General features: G+C 43.7%; 1 protein-coding gene across 2 annotated transcripts in view; it reads left to right on the forward strand.

The window, feature by feature from the left end:
* Positions 1-16,948, forward strand: part of LOC147102147 (fibrinogen-like protein 1-like protein) — an 82,321-nt gene extending 65,373 nt beyond the window's left edge. Inside the window, exons 1-3 of one of the 2 annotated variants that reach the window (XM_085964409.1) lie at positions 9,253-9,279; positions 10,818-10,897; positions 15,496-16,948. In XM_085964409.1, the coding sequence (XP_085820535.1) occupies positions 9,278-9,279; positions 10,818-10,897; positions 15,496-16,106 (693 nt within the window). In that variant the 5' untranslated portion in view covers positions 9,253-9,277 and the 3' untranslated portion in view covers positions 16,107-16,948. Of the gene's footprint in view, positions 1-9,252; positions 9,280-10,817; positions 10,898-15,495 lie in introns of those variants that run through there. The other variant, XM_085964408.1, reaches the window with a different exon arrangement.
* The last annotated feature ends 1,092 nt before the right edge of the window (positions 16,949-18,040 follow it).

Genomic DNA, 18,040 nt, shown 5'->3' on the forward strand with positions numbered 1-18,040 from the left:
TAGGTGTTTCTCCTCTTCTTCACTCTCCTCTCCCCCTTCTTGACAAACCATTGGCTGGATAGGCTACATTTCATGGGTGTGTGAAAAGAGGAAGGCACAAGAGTGGAGTTGTGATGAGGGGAGGGCAGGAAAGCAAGAGGTGCATGCCAGAAGGAGGATACAAGCATCTTGCATTCTTTCTGCCCCACCACTGGCCAAGGGCTCAGCCTTGCCCCTGCCAAGAATGGTCTCTACCGTCTCCTCCAAGGGGGTGAGGTGAGGCTATGAATGGGAGATGTGCCTCGTGATTGGTACAGATTGTTGGTAGGTGAGTGATTGGGGAGGAAGGGGAGTCGTACATTGAACAGTGTGTGAGGCTAGTATAGCAGTTGGTAGGAGACGGCTTTTGAAGATGCATTTACTCACCTTGACCAGTGGTCTGAGGCCATGAAGCTTCTTTGGGCACTGGAGCCAGGTCATAGTGGGGTGACACTGCTGGCCTCGGTGATGTAGTCCCACATCATTCTTTCTGAAGGGCCTCCTGGCCTCTGTGGGTAGTGGTCCGCTTTGGCAGTGTTGACCCTCTGCACAAAGCAGGAGTGGTGACATTAAGTCGGCGTTGCTCGCCAATTAATGTCACCACGCTGGCATTTTGTTTCCAGGGCAATCACTTAACGGCAGCACAAAGGGAGGGAGGAAAATGGCGGCCGCCGCGGGAGCCGCCACCAGCTGGTGAAAGAGTGGCGACCGCCATTTTTTCGTGGCGCTACAGAGTGGTGGCAAGTACATGAATGTCTAGCTCCATGGACCAAGTGTGACCTGGACACTGAAGGGGTCATTTGGACTTTGTGTGATAGTGTAGAATGGGTGATAGCGATTCGGAAGCCCATTAAAATAGAAATCCAAGTTGGGAGAGATGAAAAATGGGCTGCCAATTCACTATCACCATTTTAAACTAGCACACAAAGTCAAAGTTGCCCCCAAGGAGTTCTAACTCAATGCTGGTAAAAACAAACATTTCCTTCTTGGCAATACAGTTGACATTTCTGCCTCATAACTATGAATGTCACAACTGACAAAGGAAAGAGGAACTATTTGAACCTGACAGGTGATTTGAAGCCTTCCTTAATGGAAACATCTGAAAAAGTTCAGAAGATAAACAAAGAATGTAACATGTTGAGATTTTTTAATCAAGTCCATCACTTTACCCTCATTGGTTTCCTTTCTGTTATGTGGAACACACCCTGTAATTTTGTGACAATGCTGCATATCCAGTTGGAGAAATTTGATCTCCGTCTCTGTTGTTTTGGAAACAAACGCAACAGCCATTCTGGTCACAGCAAGGCCCCACAAATGGCTAAGAGTGGATAAATGACCAGTTAATGGCCCAAAATTCATTAGCATGGAAAAACGCACGTGGGAGTTGCGGTGAGCGGGTGTCGTGGTGTGCAGTTAACCCACACAATTTAGAAGCAGTACAGGCAGCACATAAAATCCTTGCTGTCTGCTCATTTCCATGATGCCTGTGTGCAGCCAGCGCTACCCGTGATGTTCATTGGCTTTTCGAAGTGGTCAGCTCCATCAACAATGCATTGGAATCCAACATGTTGGAGAGTCTCATGAAAACTCTGACAGCTTCCATGACAGCCAAGCTGCTGCCTTGGAATCTCAGATGGCTGCCACTTTGGCTCTGGGGCCCACAGTTGAAAGGGGCTGACAGGGCATTCCATCACTCCACACTCTATGCTGCAGCAGAGTACGAGGAGTGCTGAGGCACCACCCCAGGTGAGTTGCCCAGGCTCCATGAGAGAAGAACCTGCTGTCCTCTCTCAGGAAGACAGCATGCCTGCTCCCCCACCAGCCTTTGCTAGTGCCATTCAGCCAGCCATCCCAGACTGTTACAGTCAAGGCCGAGATGATGCAGGCTGCAGCCAGAGCTGCTCGAGGTTGTCCTTCAAGCCAATCTGGAGTGTCCACAATGGAAGCCCTGCAGCCTTCCACCTCCCAAACTGTAGCACTAGGGAAACACCTCATAAGAGCACCAGGATAGGCAAAGAAACACGAAAGACAGGCACTAAGGGAATGATAAGAAACATAAGAAATAGGAGGAGTAGGCCATACTGCCCCTCGAGCCTGCTCCTCCATTCAATAAGGTCATGGTTGATCTTCTACCTTAACTCCACTTTCCCATCCTATCCCCATATTCCTTGAACCCCTTAAAGACCAAAAATCTATCAATCTCAGCCTTGAATATTCTCAATGACTAACCCTAACCCTAAATGACTGAGCAACTACAGCCTTCTGTCTGTTAACTAATCCTCAATCCAAGCTAATATATTACACCAAATGCCTTGAGCCTGATTTTATGTAACAACCTCTTGTGTGGCACTTTATCGAATGCCATTTGAAAATCCAAATATATTCCTCCTAATCTACCCTGCTAATTACACCCTCAAAAAACTCATGATTTTTTTTTCATAAAACTGTGTTGATTCTGCCTAATCATACTTTGATTTTCTAAGTGTCCTGTCCCTAATAATATATTCTAGCATTTTTCCTACTATTGATAGTGATGTATGTGCCTTTAAGAGCAATTATGGTGTATGTGCCTTTAAGAGCCCCAGGTGTGCGTAATGCCGGTAATTGCCACTTGGGCTATATAAGCCTGTGTATTGTGTATATCCTTTAGAAACCCCCCCCAGACTTGCTTAGTAAATACCTATGAACCAACTCCTGTCTTCAGTGTCTTTATCTACACACGAACACTACAGTGACGACGAAGTGGAAACGGACTTACCTGCAATTCGGCAGCACCTCAAGGACATCGATTCCTCCAGCGTCCAGAAGACTCAAGGAAGTAAGAGAAACTGTGGTTTCACCAGCTGGCCAAGCTGGTGACAGGTACTGCGCTAATCCTTCCTGGGCGTCAGGCTGGAGCTCCAGCGGCGGGCTCTACAGCTGAGACAGGCAGCGAAATCGGAGGCAAGCAATAACGGACTGGGAGGGTGCACTCGAGAGACGGCCGGCGCGGCAAGCAGGTCAGCGTTTAGACCTCCGTCGGGAACGAGTCTCCAACAGTGAATAAACAGCGTTGTTATCGGTAGCAGCGGTGGGAAAGCGCGGGAAGCGCCATATCGTTGCTACAGAGAGAAAAAAAAAAGCGCGGGAAGCGCCATATCTTTTCTGAAATGCCTAAATCTGGTAATATTGAGGCTTTTGATGGCGAAATAGAAGATTGGACCACATACGTGGAAAGAGTAGAGGTTTATTGCACTGCAAATGGAATAACAGATGAAAAAAAAGCTTCAGTACTTCTGAACTTAATGGGCGCGAAGACATACGGGCTGTTACGAAATTCAATCACTCCAGCCAAACCAAAGGACAAGACTTTTAAAGAAATTGTTGATACCCTGCAGGAGCATTTAAACCCAACACCGCTGCTGATAGCGGAACGATTCAAGTTCTTCAAGAGAAATCAACACAAGAATGAAAGTAACGCTGATTACCTAACCGAATTAAGAAAGCTATTAAAGTACTGCCAATTCGGAGCAGGACTATCGGATTATCTTCGAGACAAATTTGTTTGCGGTCTCTTAAGTGAAGGAACACAAAAAAGACTGCTTTCTGAAAAAGATTTAACATTGGACAAAGCTTTCAGTATGGCTGTATCATACGAAGCAGCAGCAAAAGGAGCTGCAGAGATACAACAAGAGACACAGGACTTCGGCACCCATAAAATGACACAGGAGTTCGGAAGATGTTATCGCTGCGGCAGATCCACCCATAACCAGAGGGACTGCTGGTTCAAGGGCAAAGCATGCAGGCAATGTGGTAAAATTGGACACATTGCACGGGTATGCCAATCTGGACAAAATAAATCCACTGACAGAAAACAACAAAAAATCAATAAAGAAAAGTACAGGAAGGTACAAATGATGGCGGACAGTAGCTCCGAAGACCAGAATAGCGATAGCGACTCCGGAAACAAGAGACTAAGCTGTCTCAAATTATATAATGTACTTGCCAAAGAGGATTACCAAACCATTTGGGTTACCCTCACAATAGCAGGGTCCCCAGTTAAAATGGAGCTAGATACAGGATCAGCTCTAACCGTAATAAATCGACGAGATTACGAGAGGCTATTTTCGCATATACCTCTAAAAGACACATCCATTATCTTAAAAACATATACGGGGCAGAAAGTCTACCCCAAAGGAAAAATAAGGGTGCCTGTGGTATACAATGGCAAAGAAATACAAAAGTTGTATTTATACATTCTACAAGATGGTGGTCCACCGTTGTTGGGACGTGAATGGATAAGGAAGATACGTTTAGACTGGCACTCCATTCAGGCACTGACGGTGACCAGTAAGGAAAAAAACAATGATGACATCATACCTGAACGATTAAAAGACATCTTGGCCAACGCCAAAGAAGTGTTTCAAGAGAAACTAGGAACCTTGAAAGGCATCACCGCCTCAATAAAAGTGGAAGATACAGCAATTCCAAAATTTTTTAAGGCAAGACCGGTGCCATACGCAATACGTCCGGCAGTCGAGGCAGAGCTGAAGAATTTGGAAAAGGCAGGCGTATTATCCAAAATAGATTGGAGCGAATGGGCAACACCCATCGTTCCAGTCATGAAAAAAACATTGAAAAATAACTCTGACGAACAGAAAAAAATTCGCATCTGTGGGGACTTCAAGGTGACTGTAAACCCGGTCCTTCACACGGTACAGTATCCTCTTCCGAGGATAGAAGGTATTTTCGCCTCACTATCCGGAGGGAAACGTTTCACAAAAATTGACTTGGCACAGGCATATCTACAGATGGAGGTTGAGGAGACCTCTAAAAAGTATCTCACAATAAACACACACAAAGGCCTGTACCAGTACAATTGACTGGTTTTTGGAATAGCATCAGCTCCAGCTATCTGGCAAAGAGCTATGGAGCAAGTCCTGCAAGGGATTCCGGGGACTCAATGCTACCTAGACGACATCCTTATAACAGGAGAAAACGACAACGAGCACCTTGCCAATTTGGAGCAGGTGCTCACTAGGCTGAAAGAACGGGGCCTACGAGCAAATCGCCCCAAGTGCAAATTTTTCCAAAATCAGATATCATATTGTGGTCACATAATTAATAAGGAAGGGTTGCATAAGTCACCTGACAAAATTGAAGCAGTTATAAAAGCCCCAGCACCTGAAAATGTTTCACAATTAAGGTCATTCCTGGGATTAATAAATTACTATCATAAATTTTTACCGAACTTATCAACTATTCTACACCCTCTTAATGATCTTCTACAGACAGGAGTGATTTGGAAATGGGACGAAGACTGTAAACGTGCCTTCCATAAATGTAAAGACTTAATCACATCCGAGAAAATTTTGGCTCATTACAACCCATCACTACCAATCAGACTGGCGTGCGATGCATCCCCTTACGGCATAGGAGCGGTATTGTCCCATAGATTCCCTGATGGCTCGGAACGGCCGATAGCTTTTGCGTCACGCTCATTGAACTCAGCTGAGCGTAACTATGCCCAGATAGACAGGGAAGCTCTCAGCCTGGTATGGGGAGTGAAGAAATTCAACCATTACCTACATGGACAAAAATTTACCTTGCTGACTGACCATCAACCCCTCATCTCCATATTCAACCCTAAAAAAGGTGTCCCCATTATGACAGCACAAAGACTACAGAGGTGGTCCCTTTTTCTAGGGGCACACCAATACAACATTGAATACAAAGGGTCAAAACAGCATGGGAATGCTGACGGTTTATCACGCCTACCATTGCCAACGATAGAAGAGGCACCTACAGTAGACCCAGTAGAGATATTCCACTCTACCATAGTGGAATGTCTACCGGTGACAAATTCTGCCATTGAAAGGGAGACAAGAAATGACCCTACTCTCTCACGGGTCTACGATTTAACAGTGAAGGGATGGCCAGCACATGGCGAACCACTGTTGCCAGCATTCTCGCAAAGAAGAGAACAGCTGTCAGTGTGCCGAGGAACCTTGATGTGTGGATCCAGAGTGGTGATTCCACCCAAACTCCAGGATAAAGTGCTAAAGGAGCTTCACGAGGGGCATCTGGGTGGAGAGAAAATGAAGAACCTAGCTAGGGCGTTTGTATGGTGGCCAGGTATCGATGGAGACATCGAAGACATGACCAAGAGCTGTCTAGGATGCCAGAAGGTCCAAAATGCTCCGCCACAGGCCCCTCTACATCCATGGGAGTGGCCCTCATCTCCCTGGCAAAGGGTGCACATCGACTTTGCTGGTCCATTTATGGACTCAATGTTCTTAATCGCAGTTGATGCACACTCCCAAGTGGCCGGAGGTAATAAAGATGTCCTCCACCACCACGGAAAAAACCATCACAGTATTAAGGACCATATTTGCCAGGAATGGGCTGCCGGAGCAGATATGTTCTGATAATGGACCGCAATTTATGTCCAAAGAATTCAGAAAGTTCTTAAAGAACAATGGGGTAAAGCACTACACGTCCGCCCCATACCATCCCGCCACCAATGGATTGGCTGAAAGGTTTGTCCAGACCTTCAAGAAGGCCATCAAGGCCATGGGTAATGAAGACATAAAACTTCAGCACAAGGTGGATAACTTCTTATTTGCATATAGGAATGCAACGCATATGGTTACTAACCAAACTCCCGCCATGATGTTCTACAATAGAAACCTAAGATGCCGGCTGGATTTGGTCAAGCCCAACATCCGAAGGGACGTGGAGAACCGGCAGTTTCAGGGCATGAATGAAAGGCCAACTAGGGCCTTCCAGATAGGCCAACCGGTTTTGGCCCGGGACTACCGTACTGAGAAATGGCAGCCTGGAACTATCTGCACACGATTAGGACCACTGATGTATACCGTGGACATCGGAGACAGCATAATAAGGCGCCATGCTGACCAAATCATCAAGTCATCCGAAAAGGGACAACCTACACCACCACTCTATACATCTAACGATGAAGTAGAGATACCCATATCTATCTCCGATCCGGTGATACTGGAGCCCGATGAACCCGACACTGGCCTTCAAGCCGAATCAGCCTTGCCAGAAGAACCTACTACACCACCAGAAACTACTACACCCCCGAGGCGTTATCCGGACCGAGTCAGGAAGCCTCCTGAGAGACTAACTTATAATTAATTAATACAGCAATGTATATTATTTTGCATATAACATGTAATTAATAATTACTTAAAATATGATGTACTAGTTAGCTAGAAGGGGAGGAATTGTGGTGTATGTGCCTTTAAGAGCAATTATGGTGTATGTGCCTTTAAGAGCCTCAGGTGTGCGTAATGCCGGTAATTGCCACTTGGGCTATATAAGCCTGTGTATTGTGTATATCCTTTAGAAACCCCCCCCAGACTTGCTTAGTAAATACCTATGAACCAACTCCTGTCTTCAGTGTCTTTATCTACACATGAACACTACAGATATCAGGCTAACTGGTCTACACCTCCCTGTTTTCTCTCTCCCTCCTTTCTTGAATACATTTGCTACCTTCCAATCCGCGAGGACTATTTCCTCCCTTTCTCCTGGTGACTCCTACAAAATGTCCAATAAGGTGGATGAGCACAGCACTTACTCTTTTTAGGTGAGGTTCCCTGGAATAAATGTTGCTCGAGTGTTGGTGAAGTCTCGACAAAGTGTCCCAGAAAGTCTCCCGATGTGTTTCAGAGGTCCTTTTCACATGTGCATCAGCTTTAAGTAGCGCATTATATCGACATCAACGCTGCGTTTACTCCCAAAAAGCTGGTTGCTGTTAGGAGAGTGCATTATTTGAAACGCTAACCACAAAAATGCCATGTAACCTCTTTAATTAGCACTAGCAGGTATTTTAAGTGGTAATCAGCTGTTCCTAGCGCCATTCCTCGCGCTGGCTTTAACGCCTTTACTAAGATGGCATCTTGCGCTAAACCAGCATTTCAGCTAAAGACCCCATTTTGGCCACCTCTTTACCGCCTAAAGTATTCAGCGAAAATCGCTCCCCTGCTGTTTAAAATCTACTGCCAATGATACGTTTGTTAAAAGTACTTTGTTGCAAACAACCAGCATTTCAAAGCTGGTTCATATTTTATTACAATGTGGAAAAGTTAGTTCTGACTTGAACCAAATTCACAATCCACCTCAAACCAAGTTTCTCCCGTGTACACATTCTACAGTAGTGAGACATTTCCATTGCTCATTACTTCACCCTGGGGCTTCATGGGCCAAGAGGGTTGAAAGAGGTGTCAGTTTCCACTGACCCATGTGTATTTCAAATAAATTTTACTGACACAATCCTACAGTCGTTGGTTTGTATGATTTGTACCGAACCTGGAAAAAACATTGGAAAATGGAAGACAATGTTCACCCTTTTTGGGGAAAGGAGAGGGGGGTATAGAAGGCAAATAGTCTTTGTAGTTCAAATTGCTTCCACAATGACAAGGCTGGCAACAGAAGATCAGAATCAAGCCAACCCTCCATTGCAACTAGATTGTCCAATACCTGAGCCAGGCTAGTCTAGAGTACTCCAAGGTACTGCTGATGATTGGCCAACCAACCTGGCTCACCGATGGGAAATGGAGGGTAGACCTGTCACTGAGGGTTGGGATATTTTCCATTAGTTCCAGATAATCCTGCAAGCCAAAGACCTAATGCAAGATGGCCCTTGCTGCACAATCAGCAAGAAGCTGCCCGGTGCTGTGCTGGTAAACTCTGCCATTTTAGCTAAACTCCTGCAGAACCACTGCACACACTTCGGGGCCCTTAAACATTGGCTTTTGCCAAGCTCTCTGGACTTAGGTGAGCAGGGAGTGTCCTTATAGGGAGAGAGTCTATTACATATTGGGTAAACGGAAAATCTATAAACTTGGTAGCTGGATTTGGAGACTCTTAAGTCAGATGATGGTTTTCTGTGTGTATCAGACACTTATGATCAAAAGAAAAAGCAAGGTTCAAACATCCTGCAGAAACCTCTGCTCCAACTCACTCTTAATGCACTTTTACATTCTACAATCAGTTTCTGTAAAGCAGTCTCTCAGATTTTCCTCATTTATACTTCCTCCTAGCACCATTCTCCTCAGTTTACATTTCCATGTACATTTAATAAAACATTTCAGTAAAAATCATGCTCTAGCAAAGCTTGTTTGACAGGTGGTGGAGAGAATGTCAACGCCTCTATTAGACGTCACATGCATAAGACTTCAATATTAATCACCCAACCCTTTAAAATAGAGTGGTGCTTTCCAATTCCTCAGTGTCTGGAATCCAGTTCACAATGTAAGTAACTCAGGTATCTCTGTAGCCTCTGCTGTTGTTCTGAGGAGTAATTGACAATCTGCTGTATAGTCACAGATCTGAAGGTACGGTGTGGTCAGAGCCTGACCCTGGGTTACAACCCCTACCTGCATGTGGCTTGTGAACCCTGTTCAAGGTTCAGGATTTACAGAAATGTTCTCAGACAGATCGGAGTTCTGATCCATACATGTTTGCTGGTTGTTATTAAATTGTTAACTCATTGTTGGTGTATGTTTGATGTAGTCTTTACACACAGGAGGCAACATTATAGGGTTATACTTTAACAGTAATGAGTCATTTGATATAGGATTATATGGTAATGAGGTGATTAAGCAGTATTACTGGGTTATACTGTACTGAGGCATTTAATTAATAAAGGATATGATAAGGGATTTAATTCATTGGATTACATGAGAATGTGATATTTAATCAGTAATAAAGGGTTATGCTGTAATGAGGCATTTAGTTACAGGTTTATATGGTAATGAAGTATTTAATAATATAGGAGTATATGCTAATGAGCTATTTAATCGGTACTACAACAACAGCAATAACTTGCATTTATATGGCACCTTTAACGTAGTGAAATGTGACAAGGTGCGTCATAGGATCATTATCAAACAAAATTTGACACAAAGCCACGTAAGATGATATTAGGACAGGTGACCAAAAACTAAGGAGCATCTTAAAGGAGGAGAAAGCGCTAGAGAGGCAGAGAGGTTCAGAGAGTAAATTCCAGAGCTTAGGGCCTAGGCAGCTGAAGGCACGGCTGCCAATGGTGCTGCAATTAACATCGGAGATCACAATTAGACCAGCGTAGAGATCTCGGAGGTTAGTGGGGCTGGAGGAGGTTACAGAGATTGGGAAGGGCCAGGCCATGGAGGGCTTTGAAAACAAGGATGAGAATTTAAAATCGAAGCATTGCTGGACCGGGAGCCAACGTAGGTCAGTGTGCACAGGGGTGATGGGTGAACGGGACTTGGTGCGAGTTAAGATATGGGCAGCAGAGTTTTGGATGAGCTCACGTTTATAGATAGTGGGTTGTATTGTAATGAATAATTTATGGCTTAGTTATACTGCATAAAACTGGGCAATGAATAGTCTGTCTGATGGAGCATTGAATTTTAGCAAACGATGTGAAATCACCTTGAGGAGACAATCTGACACCACTTGGGCTTCAGAGCTGCCACAGTATAACTGTAAACAGCTGCCTTTTTAAATGTAAACTTTTAAAATGATCCCAGGTAGGTTGCAGCATCACCAGCAACAGGAGAGTCAGCACTTCATTTACTGTAGAAATGGAAGGGGCATCCTGGGCAGAACTCTGAATATATGTTTAAACACGTGTACAAAGCAGCGTGTTGCTGCATGGAGGGTCATGTGACTCAGTAACCCTGCATTATTCTGGCAGCTCTGCAGCGGATGCGTGCCTCTCTGATGTGAGTAAAGCCAAGTCTACTATAGGATAAATTTTACAAGGTTCCTGGCGTGGAGTCTCATGAATGATCTTTTCTTTCCAGGAGAATGATGAAAATGGAGCAAGGAACCCTCTTTCAGATTAGTTTCTTCCTCTTACTTATAGTGGCAACAATTTCAGCAGGTAAGAAATACTATTACAAATATGAGCATCAGCACCAATCACTCGTATTTCTGCATCTTCTACTGATAATGATCCTGTTCACATTAGTGCCGTCATTCACTTGGGGTTTATTATTGCATTGTCTGGAATGGGTTCTGATTCACTCTGGCGAAGTGTCTAAATTGGTCAGTCCTGGGACAATTGCGAGGAAGGAGGTAAAATGGAGGAAGAGAGGCGGGAGGCACCAGCTCTCTCGCACAATCATGGGAATCACAGCCCAGCCACAGGCAAAGATCCCAAGGTCTCCAAACTTTACAGGGAGTAGCAGAACAGAGCAGAACACTGGGGCCCCACTTCTGCCCTCCTTATCACCAGAGCCACCACTGGGAGATGCTATCCTGGCCAGTAGAGGGTCAAGCATAACATACCTACAACAATACTCAACTAGAGGGAGCCAAGTGTAAAGAGGTTTATCCTGCCAGAATGGAATCAGAAACAAAGTTTTCTCCAACTGTAACATTTTATCATTACTTCTTTACTCTGGTACTCTACATTCATATTTACAAAAGGCAATCTCCTTGACTTCTATGGTTTCTGACATTAGACTAATTGATCTATTTTTAACCAGTTTATCTTTCTCTCACTTCTTGAATACAACCAGCTGACAACACTAAGATAGAGCAATAGAGATAGAGGATGGAACAAACGATTTACAGAATTCGTTAGGAAAACGTATTCACTTGGGCAGATAAATGGCAGATGAAATTCAATACTGATGAGTAAAGTAATGCATATTGTTTGAAAGAATATGCACCATAAATATACAATGGGCCAGTAATTCCGGTCCCAACGCGTGAGTACGGATGGGGTACTCACGCGTGGGCCGTTGGAAGTGCCAGATTTCAGCATGCACAGCGCATGCGCGGGAAACCGGCATTTCCTCCAAGGGGTTCAGAGGTCCAACGCGTGCGCGCAGAGAACTTCCTTCTTTTTGACAGGTTTGCCCGTGTGTAAGGGCCTGAACTTTTTAGACATATAAAAAGGAGGCGTAAGGACTTGATTCTTTAAGGTAAGTGGTCTATTATTTAAAATTATAACATTTTTTCCACAGCTTTATTGTTTTTAAGGACTTTACCATAAGGTAAGTTTATTTTTAGACCCGATTTCTTAAAAAAAATATTTTTTTCAAAACTTTGATTAATTGTTTAAAATAGTTTTTTAAAGTTATTTATAGTTCATTTAATTAGTGGGATGTTTTTTAAAATTTTATTTAAAGTTTAAGTAGTGTTTTGGGCGCCCGTAGTTTTCATGAGTTTGACAGTTCTTACTATCAAACTCATGAATGAAGTTTCCCCTCCCGATTGGCTGCCCAGTGCTCACCTGATCCCAGCCGGCACATTGCACTAACTACGCCGCTGGATCGGGCAAGCACAGCGCGCCAACAGCTGAACCGGGCCAGTGACAGGAATTCCAAGCAGTCCCAGGCTTCAGCTGTCGGCGCGCCGGGTAAGTGCACATCGGGGGCTTGCACGCACAGCAAGCCCCCGATCCTAATTTCTGGGCCAATGAATCAGAAGGAATTGGCAAAGGAAGACTAAGAAAGCATCCTGGGAGTAATAGTTAACTGATCACTTTTACAATCAAGACAATCTGGATATTTTTAAAAATACAACAGTAGAGAACAAGTCTACAGAGGTTATTCTGGGGGCTCAATACTGCACTGAGCAGACTACATGGAGTCTTGTATTCAATTACATACTTCCAGTCCCCACACCACAAAATCATATACACGTGCTGAACTGGATGCAGAGAGGAGCATGTCTGCTTCCAGCGTAAAGCAGATGAGCTGTGAAAGAAGATTAGGAGGGAGAAATTGAGTCGTGCCCCCTTTTAGGGTGCTAACAGGAGGTGCAAAGCAACCGAATTTTTCCCCTAGAGGTCTACAGTCCAAAGACCAAATGGCAAAGGGAGGGACTTACTGAGATCTAAAAAAAATTAAATGTTACATATCAGCTAAACACAGATTATTACTTCAATAAACCAGGATTGAGGGCCAGAGGGCATGAATTTAAATAAGAGAGAAATAGTTTTAAAACAGATATTAGAATAAACTTCTTTGCAGAAATAGAAACAAATACTTGGACCAGTTTCTCAGGCAAAGTAATGCAAAGTAATGCAGTAATACATCAGAGACTGTAATGAGAGAGTTAGGGTACCAGGTGATAAGCTTCAAAGAGCTTAATTCCAATTGGGCTTTTTCATGCTTGGCTTTTCTTATAAAAAGAGGAACAGTCAGGACTCTTTCAGAGTATTGTATTTATTTAAGAGACCCTTCTACTAAGAACATAAGAATATAAGACATAAGAGCAGGAGTAGGTATTTGGCCCCTCGAGCCTGCTCCGCCATTCAATAAGATCATGGCTGATCTGATCTTGGCCTCAACTCCACTTCCCTGCTCACTCCCCATAGCCCTAGACTCCCTTACCTTTCAAAAATCTGTCTATCTCCACCTTAAATATATTCAATGACCCAGCCTCCACAGCTCTCTGGGGAAGAGAATTCCAAAGATTCATGACCCTCAGAGAAGAAATTCCTCATTTCCAATTTAAAAGGGTGCCCCTTTATTCTGAAATTATGCCCCCTAGTTCTAGATTCCCCCACAAGGGGAAACATCCTCTCTGCATCTACCCTTTCAAGCCCCCTCAGAATCTTATCTGTTTCAGTAAGATCCCCTCTCATTCTTCTAAACTCCAATGAGTATAGGCCCAACCTGCTCAACCTTTCTTCATAAGACAACCCCTTCATCTCCGGAATCAACCTCGTGAACCTTCTCTGAACTGCCTCCAATGCAAGTATATCCTTCCTAAATAAGGAGACCAAAACTGTATGCAGTACTCCAGGTGTGGTCTCATTAACACCCTGTACAGTTCTAACAGGATTTCCCTACTTTTATACTCCATTCCCTTTGGAATAAAGGCCAACATTCCATTTGCCTTCCTAATTACTTGCTGTACCTGCATGCTAACTTTTTGTGATTCATGTACAAGGACCCCCAGATCCCTCTGTTCCTCAACATTTTGTAATCTCTCCCCATTTAAATAATAATTTGCTTTTTTATTTTTCTTACCAAAGTGGATAACCTTGCATCCCTTTGGAGATTCTTTGCATCCTCCACACAATTTGCTTTCCCACCTATCTTTGTATCATCAGCAAATTTGGCTACATTACACTCAGTCCCTTCATCCAAGTCATTAATATAAATTGTAAATAGTTGAGGCCCCAGCACTGATTCTTGCAGCACCCCATGTTACAGTTTGCCAACCTGAAAATGACCCATTTATCCCGACACACTGTTTTCTGTTAGTTAGCCAATCCTCTACCCATGCTAATATATTACCCCCAACCCCATGAGCTCTTATCTTGTGTGGTAACCTTTTATGTGGCACCTTATCGAATGCCTTCTGGGAATCCAAATACACGACATCTACTGGTTCCCCTTTATCCACCCTGCTTGATACATCCTCAAAGAATCCAGCAAATTTGTCAAACATGATTTCCCTTTCATAAAACCATGCTGACTCTGCTTGACTATATTATGATTTTCTAAATGTCCTGCTACCACTTCCTTAATAATGGATTCCAGCATTTTCCCCATGACAGATGTTAGGCTAATGGGTCGATAGTTGCCTGCTTTCTGTCTCCCTCCTTTCTTAAATAGGAGCGTTTCATTTGCGGTTTTCCAGTCTGCTGGGACCTTTCCAGAATCCAGGGACTTTTGGTAGATTACAACCAATGCATCCACTATCTCTGCAGCCATCTCTTTTAACACTCTAGGATGCAGGCCATTGGGTCCATGGGACTTGTCCACCTTTAGTCCCATTAGTTTGCCTAGTACTTTCTCTCTAGTGATAGTGATTGTTTTAAGTCCCCCCCCCACCCACCATAGCCCCTTGATTATCCATTATTGGGATGCTTTTAGTGTCTTCTACCGTGAAGACTGATACAAAATATTTGTTCAAAGTCTCCGCCATTTCCCTGTTTCCCATTATTAATTCCCCAGACTCATCCTCTCAGGGACCAAGCTTTACTTTAGCTACTCTCTTCCTTTTTATATACCTGTAGAAGCTCTTACTGTCTGTTTTTATATTTCTTGCTAGCTTAATCTCATAAGCTATCTTCTCTCTATCATTTTTTTTAGTCGTCCTTTGCTGGTTTTTAAACATTTCCCAATCCTCTGGCCTTTCACTATTCTTCTCAACATTGTATGCTGTTGTTTTCAATTTGATACCATCCTTTACTTCCATAGTTAGGCTAACTAAATTGTCCCCTACCACTACCACATTTCTTTTTGCTCTCCCCACTTGAATGGCTCCCTGTACCACAGTTTGCTCATCCTCCCTGCAGTCCCTGCTCTCGTCTACACGGAGTAAGAACCTTGTAATTGTTGGACAAGAGGAAGGGCTGAGGCCGAGTAAAAAATTTAAAACTTAAAAACAGTAAATTTAAGTTAAATGCTAATTGCAAGCATCTGAGAGTGACCAGAGACCGAGCTCTCCTGTATCTATGCAGGATTGTGGTGTATGGAATAAAACTGATGACATGACTGTGTTTGTCTTTAGTGCCACATGACTGCGGAGAGATTCAACAAAAGAACAAAAGGGCTACTTCAGGGCTTTACGTCATCAAGCCTGTAGGATCCCCACTACTTGTGGTCAACTGTGTCATGAGACGCAACGATAGCTGGACAGTGATTCAGAAAAACACCAGAGGCAACACGATCACCTGGCCAGAAAGCTGGACCACATACAAATTTGGCTTTGGTGATATAGTGGGTGATCACTGGCTGGGCAATGAGTATATCTACCTTCTGACCAAGCAGGCTAGATACAAACTGAGAATAGAGTTTACAGACAATAGACGGGTTACTCGATATGCAGAATATGCCTCTTTTTACATAGAACCTGAGAATGGGAAGTATGTGATCAGACTTGGCAGATTCTCTGGGAATGTTGTTGACCGAATGACCCAACTTATAACCAATGCAATGATTGATAACCAGAAATTTGGTACAAAGGATAGAGATAATGATAACTACAGGTATAATTGTGCCTCTAGTCGTGGTGGATGGTGGTTTGACGCCTGTGGAAGTGTGTACTTGAATCACAAGTACCCATACTGGGCTGGAACAAACATCCAGAATGTCACCATGATGATTCAACCAACATGTTAACAGGGGCGTTGAGGAAAGATATCAGGTTGTGTGACACTGTTATTTATTCAGTGGCCATTAACATCATAGTTATAGGAGAAATAAAATTATTTCCATTATTACAAAATGCCAGTAGTGTGCAGTGTCCACTCCACTCTTAGTTACAACTATAGGCCCAAGTAATCAATCCCACAGGGAGCCTTAAATATACAGCACTCTACTCTTCTCCCCCTATCCAGCTGCCCCATTAATCACCACCCCATAGTCCCAAATGCATCTACTATCCCCAGTTGTTGCTATTTATACCACTCTCTCAGCAACTCATACACACCGTCTTACCTAGTTACTATTCCCTCTGAGCACCACAGTATCCATCATTCCGCCCGTCCATATACTGTTTCCCCAGCCCCTGGTTAATGGTCACAGAATAAACTGAATCAGCCTCCCCGGCAGTGGTGATGTCCAGAGTTATTTCAGGGTGCTGAAGACTTTTATAATTCTGGGATGTTCATGAATTCTGAGTCTTTCACATGACCTAAATAATCCTGCATCTCATTACATGCATGGCCATCTTGATATCTTTCACACCACAATCAGCCTTTGCAAAATTCTAATGCAGCAAATTATACAACGTAAGCACATGTTTGCAGTCTTGGAAATACTGTACAGCAAAGTGTAACCTTGTAAGCAGAGTTTACAGACTGCGACCTGGGTTGTTTCTACTGGGGCTAACATGGCATTCTAACGCAGAGAGAATTGCATGAATCTCCTTCTGCTCCAGCTTTTCTACAGATCTGCTGTACTTTAATAATCAGTGTATGTTTGATTAATGTGATCTTATCCAATAAACTTGCTTCAGCAAAGAGTTTGTGTTTGTATCCTCAGAAACTACAAACATTTCTTGCCTGATTTGGGCATGAAAGGACTCAGTATTGTCAACAGTTCACATATTTAAACTATTTCATTTACAACTGATATCATCAGCGTTGGCGTGTCACTCCAGCACTCAATTCATTCTCTCACTGAAACCCTTCCTGCCTTGGTTAGTTGGTGTGTCTGAGCCAACACCAACATCAACAGAAAGAGTGGCAGACTCAGAATCAACATGAACCCCCCGCCCTCGTGACATCTTCCCAGAGAGTGAAGAATCCATTACGAAGCACAGTTAAATACCAGGACTGTGGAGGAAATACTGACAGAGGGGGTTGTTAAAATACACAGATTGGTTCCTGTAGCAAAATAGTGCAGAGCAGAATTTGGTACGAGCACGTTAAGTGCTTGCACAAGAGCAGAGCCAGTCGTCATTTCATTCCTGTACTGAGAGAGAATTACTGTACTGCACAGAAGTAGGCCATTCAGCCCATCAGTTGTGAAAGAATAGCCATGATTCAGAGAAATACACGATACCATGAACAGATTTCTAATATTAATAAAAGACACTTAGTTTTAAAGACACGAGTCTCAGCAGACACAGGCTGTAAACAGAAATACAGGCTTCTGAGAAAAGATCAGTTGATAACAAAGTCGTAAACAAGCTTTGAAATGGGAATCCCGCCATCGGGAACATCCTTCCTGCATCTAGACTGTCCAGTCCTGTTAGAATTTTATAAGTTTCAATGGGATCCCCTCTCATTCTTCTAAACTCCAGCGAGTATAAGCCCAATCGGCCCAATCTCTCCTCATACGCCATTCCTGCCATCCCAGGTATGGCACAATGGATTGTCTGTTGTTTCCTTTTAAGCAGGGGGGCCAGATGAGTGTTGATGGTGCAAGATTACCAGGTGGGTAGAAGTCATCCCGTGCAAGTCAACCACAGCCCCATGGACAGCTAATACGCTAGATAAAGGGATATTCGCCAGATGGGAATTTCATCGCGTGATAGAATCAGATCGGGGAGTCATTCCACGGGGCAAGTCATGCATAACACCCATAAGCTCTTAGGAATTGAAGGGAAA

The sequence above is a fragment of the Somniosus microcephalus genome, chromosome 22, assembly GCF_052327205.1.
Source record: "Somniosus microcephalus isolate GS21.2 chromosome 22, FLI_Smic_1.0, whole genome shotgun sequence".
Taxonomy (NCBI): domain Eukaryota; kingdom Metazoa; phylum Chordata; class Chondrichthyes; order Squaliformes; family Somniosidae; genus Somniosus; species Somniosus microcephalus.